This window comes from Notothenia coriiceps, unplaced genomic scaffold (assembly GCF_000735185.1).
Source record: "Notothenia coriiceps isolate Sejong01 unplaced genomic scaffold, NC01 NC01_scaffold00004988, whole genome shotgun sequence".
In the NCBI taxonomy this organism is placed as follows: domain Eukaryota; kingdom Metazoa; phylum Chordata; class Actinopteri; order Perciformes; family Nototheniidae; genus Notothenia; species Notothenia coriiceps.
In genome coordinates, this window is record NW_011337689.1 from 131,735 (window position 1) to 139,234 (window position 7,500).

The 7,500-nt window shown below is 40.3% G+C and overlaps 1 protein-coding gene across 1 annotated transcript in view; it reads left to right on the forward strand.

Annotated features, from left to right (window-relative positions):
• Positions 1 to 7,500, forward strand: part of mapk8ip3 (mitogen-activated protein kinase 8 interacting protein 3) — a 46,842-nt gene that overhangs the window by 16,723 nt on the left and 22,619 nt on the right. The window contains exons 5-11 of the mRNA XM_010768013.1: positions 1,709 to 1,760; positions 2,712 to 2,943; positions 3,358 to 3,460; positions 3,706 to 3,824; positions 5,137 to 5,148; positions 5,805 to 5,822; positions 7,182 to 7,239. Of these exons, the coding sequence (XP_010766315.1) occupies positions 1,709 to 1,760; positions 2,712 to 2,943; positions 3,358 to 3,460; positions 3,706 to 3,824; positions 5,137 to 5,148; positions 5,805 to 5,822; positions 7,182 to 7,239 (594 nt within the window). The remainder of the gene's footprint in view (positions 1 to 1,708; positions 1,761 to 2,711; positions 2,944 to 3,357; positions 3,461 to 3,705; positions 3,825 to 5,136; positions 5,149 to 5,804; positions 5,823 to 7,181; positions 7,240 to 7,500) is intronic.

Below are 7,500 nucleotides of genomic sequence, written 5' to 3' on the forward strand. Positions count from 1 at the left end.
GTGAGAGCAAGGAAATCCAGAGACTGCAGGGAAGCGTAGCCAGAGATGAAGTCAGCCTTAGGAACAGCTGACTGGCAGTTCCACAGCCCCCCTGAAACGAGATGTTGGATCTCAGTGGAGCATGTGGGATAGACGAGAGCAGGCCGGTTATATCGATTAGGAGATACACGTGGCCAGTGATAATTGCGAGAAGACACATAAACAGGAATGGAGAAAATACACATGATTATAGCATGAGGGGCGAACAAACCAAATTAAATTAAATTTTAGAGATACTTAGCTCAATCAAAGTAGGATTTGCCTCTTCTTTGCCTCCCTCGTGACTCCCGCAGGACTCTAATGTCTTTGTCAGTCTTCGTCTGTCTGACACTCCAGGAAAGTGCTGCCTAAAATGGACACCTGATTGCTGAGTTCTCGCAGCTGTGGGGCCACGCCCCTTTAATTAGTTAACTCTCTGCAGCTGGTGGCCCTCAAAAGGAAATCTAGACTGGCTCCCTCCTGAGTTGTTATTGTATTTTCAGTGTNNATCTAAAAACAGAATGTTACTCACACAATTCTAGAAGTCACCAGTTGTTATTCTGTCAAAATCGAGTTGCACACTGGCAGGTCAGTGACCAGGATGAGACTTAAATTCAGTGTCTGGGGGAGAAGTGGCCGCAGATCAGCTGATGGGCCTCAATCGAGACTGGCTCCCTCCTGAGTTGTTATTGTATTTTCAGTGTCACAATGGTTTTCCAATTACATTAAACCCTAAGTTATAAAGTTATGAGTTTAACCCTTAATACAGTTACACCTACTCAATAAAGCTCTTAGTATTCTACAAATGTTTAAATCAAAGTTAACCCTAGCAGTCAGTTAGTTCGGTTTGAAGGTTCCAGTCAAATTACTTGTCCCAAGTTTCTGCCTGACAGATACTGTAGCGGTTTTGAGATTTAAAATCACAATTTCAGTCAGATCAACTACAGAGCATTTATACAGAGTATACACACTGAAACAGAGAAGTCTAAAAACAGAATGTCACTCACACAATTCTAGAAGTCACCAGTTGTTATTCTGTCAAAATCGAGTTGCAAACAGAAGCCATTAGTCTGAGGCTTTGTGGAGCAGCAGATGTAGGTAGATGCACTAGGGATGAGTGCATCTCTGAGTTGATTTTCTGGTTAATTTTATTTTGTAACATTTATTTAATAAACTAGTCTTTAATCAGTAATCAGGTACTCGTGACATTTGTATGACAGTTAGTCGTCTATGAATATATTTGGTTGAGGACAGCCACACCCTGCACACACAGTTGCAGCGAGTTTTGTTAAGGCCTAACATAAAGAAAACACTTTTTGTAGTTAATCAGCCATACATGAAACTGATTCCTGGTTACAAACGCAACCTGTCGTTTTTTATTCTCTGCCTGTTTGAATGACTTGCATCCGTATCCCCAATACTAGGACAATATGAATGTTCTTATGGACTGGACTGCATGCCCTCAGAGCTCCTGTTGCTTCTCGCTGCTGGGCTTCAGCTGTTTGCCCTTAAATCTCTATCCATGTCTTGCTTTATTTCCACATTACTCACTTTGATATACTTTAATGAGGGTTTGATTTCAGACTTTTGCTGTTTCTGGAGCCCCGAAGAAGAAAAAAATGATTGAATGTGACAAATGAATACTCATGTTGGTCACCCCCCCCCCTCTCTGTGTGTTCTCTGCCAGCAGCAAAGCGGAGCGCCCGCCTTCATTGAGCCTGTACCCCAGCGGCGAGGGAATGGTACGTGGGGGTCTCGGGGGGGCTAGGATGATGCCCGGGAAAGACATCTGGCAGGTCAGCGAGCTCGGCCAGTCTCCTTTCCGCTCTGCCTATCAGGTGGGACAGACGGCGGCCATGTTGTCCTCCACGGCCACAAACACAGCCCGGGGGCGGGGGGGGAGTGATCACAGCTACACGGACCCCCTCCCCTCCACACCTGCTTGTGTCACTTTCAAAGACACTTTTTTATTAACGTCACTTGGAAATCTATCATTTTAAAGTCAGTTTTGTTGACTCAAGCAAGCATGGGTCCAAACGGTGTGTTTACTGATTTCCTGCCATGTTTCTGCTTCATGGTTTATTATAGATATTTAGCTGTTTAAGAGAAACAGCCAAGGTAAGAAAAAAGAGGGGAAAAGGAAAGTGTTGTCTTCTTTTTGTCGCTTCTTCCTGGTATGTAGCTTTGACAACGTGCTAAGAGCGTATACACACCTCAAGGTTAAGATTTTAGGACATAGCCACCTTTATTTTCTAAGTTTCAGCATTTGAAGACTAACATTGTTTTTGAGTCTTTTGCTGAGAGTTATGCAGAAATCAAGGAATTAAGCTGTCTACTTGATTGATTTGTAAGTTAGCCTTTTTTGACAGAACACCCCAAATTTGACGAGCTTAAATTGGGAAAACCATATTCAAACTTGAACTTGTCCAAAATAAGCGACAGTAGTTTGCGCTCAAAACCCTGTACGCCATTCAAAACAAAATGCAGCCTCAAATGGGATTATTCAACAAGACATGAAGCTGCTTACAAATCATAGCAACTCTATCTAGTAATTTAATGGTGCTACCAGACACTGTAGTTGCTAGAAATAAAACGAGCTGTGCAAGTATTGTAGGTCAAAAATGATCGCCTGTCTCCACTATATACTCTTATACTGCTGTCTCTCTCCTCTGTCCTCGTCTCGCTCCACTAAGGAGGACGGATCAGAGTCCGACTCGTTGGCACCGACACCCAGCAGCGCAGGGAGCAAGTCCAACACCCCCACCTCCACCGTCCCCTCGGCCACCGTCACCCCCGTCAACGAGGGCTTCGTCCCGCAGGCGGAGTTCGATGCGACGCGAGCTGGGAACCGCAGGAAAGGTGCGAAGCGGCTCAGCAGGAACATGGAGGTGCAGGTTTCTCAGGAGACCAGGAACGTCAGCATCGGTAAGAAGACGCCACAGAACAGATGATTATATTTAACTTTATCGTCATTGCATTGAGTAAAAATACTGGGACAGTGAAGCATCTAACCAGGACAAAGGAAACAGTTGAGTGCAGTGTAGGTTATTGGTATAATATAAGTATATAAATGTGAGAAATACAAAAAAGCTACAGTATATAAAGTATTAACAGTGTTTCTGGGTTTAAACACTATGAACAGTAGCTTGACTAAAAATAGACTAACAATAAAAACAGTATAGACATATACACTAAATATGAAAACACTTACACAGTAAATAATTGGCAGCGTCTCAGATATGGAACTTAGACATTGTTCACTCCCAAATAATAAATTGGTGCATTTTTGAAAAAAATAGGATATTTGACGTTCAGTTGTTTTTTCGTCATGTTTTCCAGGCATGGGAAGCAGCGATGAGTGGTCCGAGTTTCAGGAGATCATCGATTCGACCCCTGAGCTGGACATGTGTGTGGACCCCCGTGTGTACGGAGGAGGAAACAGGTACAAATATACCGTGGCCGCATCACTGGACTGCCATAACAAAGTATTTTGAATCAAATGAATTAAATGATGTATTCTATGAATTATGTATCAGTGGTGATTTTCCCAGCTGTGCTACATAGTAATGATTTTACCAGGTTCAAGTCTTAGGACCAAAAGTTGCAATAGAAGCGAGTACAAGTGATACATAGTAAGTCATATCTTTGTTTATTGCTATTGTTTATTAAACGTCATGTGTGTTTCAGCCCCTCCCAGGGCATCGTGAACGAGGCCTTCGGCATCAACACCGACTCTCTCTACCACGAGATCAAAGACGCCAAATCAGACATCATCGGAGACGTAGACGCAGGCGCCGAGCTGCTAGGTGCGAACAGGACTGTGTCTTCCATAGGTTTAGATGTGTTTACGGGTTCAAGTGGAATACCTGCCCTAAAGCTTGGCAGTAGAAATCTCTCTTACATTTCAGTGGGATGCATTGAACTGAAGTGATCATTGTCTCGCTTTCAGAATTCGAAAATTCTTTACTCTTTAAATTATTTGTCCCGCAATGGGGAAATTAACGGCATTACAACAGCTAAAGCACATTCCAGATTAAAGTAGAGCAAATTGTAAGTTGTACGTTTAAGTCTGCTCTAAAAATAGAGCAAACTTACATGTTATATAAAAAGCAGGCACAAACAAGTAACAAAAGAAAAGAACAGATAAGTACAGAAAACTAAGTAGCAGTCTTTCTTCCTTCTACGCTCTAGGCTTCTACTGTAAGCTTACATGCCAGTTATGTGTATTATTATAACTGTTAGATTTAGAGTTTTAGTTTAGTCAGTTTATTGAACATGTCAGAAACAAAAACATACAACAATAATATATATACTACTTTTTTTTCCCTTTTTCTTTCTCACTCAAATTAATAATTATAACAAAGTACAAAAAAAAAAAAAAAATAATAATAATTCTCAAATAGTCTCTGTCATGTTCTACAGGGGCAAGAAGAAGCTTAAAAAAATCTTTTCTGGTCCTACCCTCTCTAGCATATATGTTTCTTATAAATAAAATATTAGGTCATCGTCATCAGAGTAGATCCAAAGTAAGGGAAATGCAGGCTGATGCATGTGACTGTTACATAAAGGCATCTTTTCTTTTGGCTCTGTGTTATTGCAGGGCAGGAGCTCCATGTGAGGCTGTGTGAATGTGCCACTGCACTGACTTTTACTTTGCATTGTTGAGGCTGAAATGTTCTCTGTGCCGGCAGCTTATCTCTCCGTCACATCCTGAAAAAACATGCAACCCCTCTCTGGCTGCACCCCCGACCCACGCTGCTCATCCATGCAGTGTTTTTATTATTTGTATTTGATCATTTCTTTGACTTTTCTCTTCTCTCTTTTTGGGGCACAGGCATGTTTAGTAAAGTCCATTTCAAAAGCTGCACGTGTAAACAGATCCTTTAAAAGTTTAATTTACCATTTATTTGACTTCATTGCACTTTATGCTTGTTACTTTGACAAACACACTTTAAGGGGATTCTGGTGGATTCTTCATTTCAGTTTTTAGGGGATTTTGGGATTATTCATCATCAGAAACGGAACAGAGGATTTTCTCCATCTTCTTGTCCATCTGATAACTTCTCACACGTTTTCTTTTTTTTCCTTTTTATGTGCTTCTGCTGGTGACACCCATAGGCGAGTTCTCAGGTGTGTATCTGATCATGCATTGGTTGGTATATATTTTTATTTTTTACCTCTTTCGTCTCCTCTCTTATTTCTAAACTCCACATCTAAGGGTAGGTATAAACCAGTGTTTACGAATTAGAAGAAGGAACAATACAACAGCTTATTATTATCATTATTATCCTATTGCCCTGAACTTTGATGATACAGTAGATGCCCAATATACATAACCTTTAAAGTCACAGTGAAATCATTGAAATCCTTTGTGGTCGTCACAAGCTGTCAGACTGCATTGACTTCAGAGACCTTTTTCTTTTAGTCTCTCATATACTTACGATATAACTCAACGGTTTATAATGACTCATTTCATCCGGTTCAAACAGGAACTGCATCATTTCACAGAAGCAATATCGTCAAATATGTTTCACTGGGACTTTAAATGAATCGTATGATATTTGATGATGTGATCTGTAGGATCACTGTAATACCTGTTTCTGTGTGAGACACAGCAGCGTTTGTCCAAATGAATAAATGCTTATCAGCATCTTCTCTCTTCTCTTTTCCATTCCTGTACTTCACATTTTCCTCTCTGATACATGACCTCTCCTCTTCCTCCACTTTTTGACTTTTCTCCCTTCTTCTTCTTCTTCTTCTTCTTCTTCTTCTTCTTCTGCCTCCAGTCCGCGATGATTTCTTCGGTAAGGCTCACCTTGCCTACTCTCCTGCTCACATTATGCTTGTTCTGTTGTTCCCTGGCCGCTCGTTTTGACATCTTTCTGGTTCCTTATTTGTGTCCGTGTTGCTTTTATTAACATTCTGAACCTCATTCCCATCTCCCATACGTAATGTTTAGATATCTGTCAATATGAAGCTGCTCATTTTTAGAACAAAAAAAGGAAGCTACAGAATGATCTAATGGTAAAGAGGCACTACAATCAAGAACAAATGGTGAAAGTCTTTGAAGGACACACACAGCCAGAACTAAAGAACAAAGTGCTTCATCAGAGGTTCTTTTTTCGTTGGACTTCTTTGTTTACTTCTGTAACATAGTTACATCACGATACAACACTTGCACTTCTATTTCCTAACGCTCCAACAAATTGTATGTGATAGGCTAAGGGGCGGGGCATTCTCTAAGCAGTTGACCAATCACAACAGAGCCGGCCAGCTAACCAATCAGAGCAGACTGGGCTCAGAGGGTGAAAAGAGGAGCTGCAGCACAGGCAGTTTGAGGACAATACATTAGACAACATTAAAGCATGTAAACATGTTTCAGTAGAGACACAACATACAGATATGATCCTGAAAATGAGCAGAACAGGGCCCCTTTAAGACTGCAGTGAAAACAGTCAGTCTAAGCCTTAAGTAGCCACAAGTGGAACCCAGAAAGATGGACACCAACCTTTATGTAATTTTGATGTTGTGATATGTGATCTGCCTGCAGAGATTTCTTACCCAGAGTTCAGCAAGTACTCGTTTCTCTGCAGACAACACACACCATTTGGCACTTCGTATAATATAATGACTTGGCTATTTTGTTTTTGTTTTGTTTCTTAGTTCCAAATGTTTCTGTGTTGAAGCTTCTGCTTATACTTTGTGCGCTTGGCTTCTGTTGCACAGGGCCTGCTGCTTGCACGTATCATTTTCAGTTGATATCCAGCAATGATAAAGATAATAAAGATTCAATTTAGGAGTTAATAGGTTGAGCTTGACATTAACATATTTGTATGTGCAGTCAAATATTGTTTAGTCTAGTTTCTTGAGTGTTATCCAGATATTTGACATCCCTCTTTACCTGATGTAGTTCCCTTGTTAGCGAGGGAGGTCAAATCAACAATCTGTTCATTCATTTTCATATTTAATTATTAAACCTTTAATAAAAGGTACGGGATTGAAAACCTCCACAATCCTGTACCTTTTATTGAGGGTTTAATAATTAGATTGGCTGGTCTGAAAGGCTGCATTGCAACTTTGGGATTCTAATTGTTCTTATCTATCGTTGTATTTATTGATTTATGGATGTTTGTGATGGTTAACAGAGATGTTATTTATTTCAGGGATGGGTAAAGAGGTGGAAAACCTGCTGACAGAGAACAAACAGCTCCTAGAGACCAAGTAAGAGACACAGAGAAGATTAATGTGTGTGCATTTGTCTCTGATATGGATATGAAACAAGTTGTGATTAATGTATCTCCATATACAATGGCACTTAAACATACTGGCATCACTTACTACTTACACTACTTACACTACTTACTAATTACACTTACTTACATTTAGCTAAGAAGCTAATATTTTTCACCAAAGATACTCTTTATTCCACATTTATATTTTTTGACTTGAACATCCTTTTAAGTGAATAACAAATCATCTTTA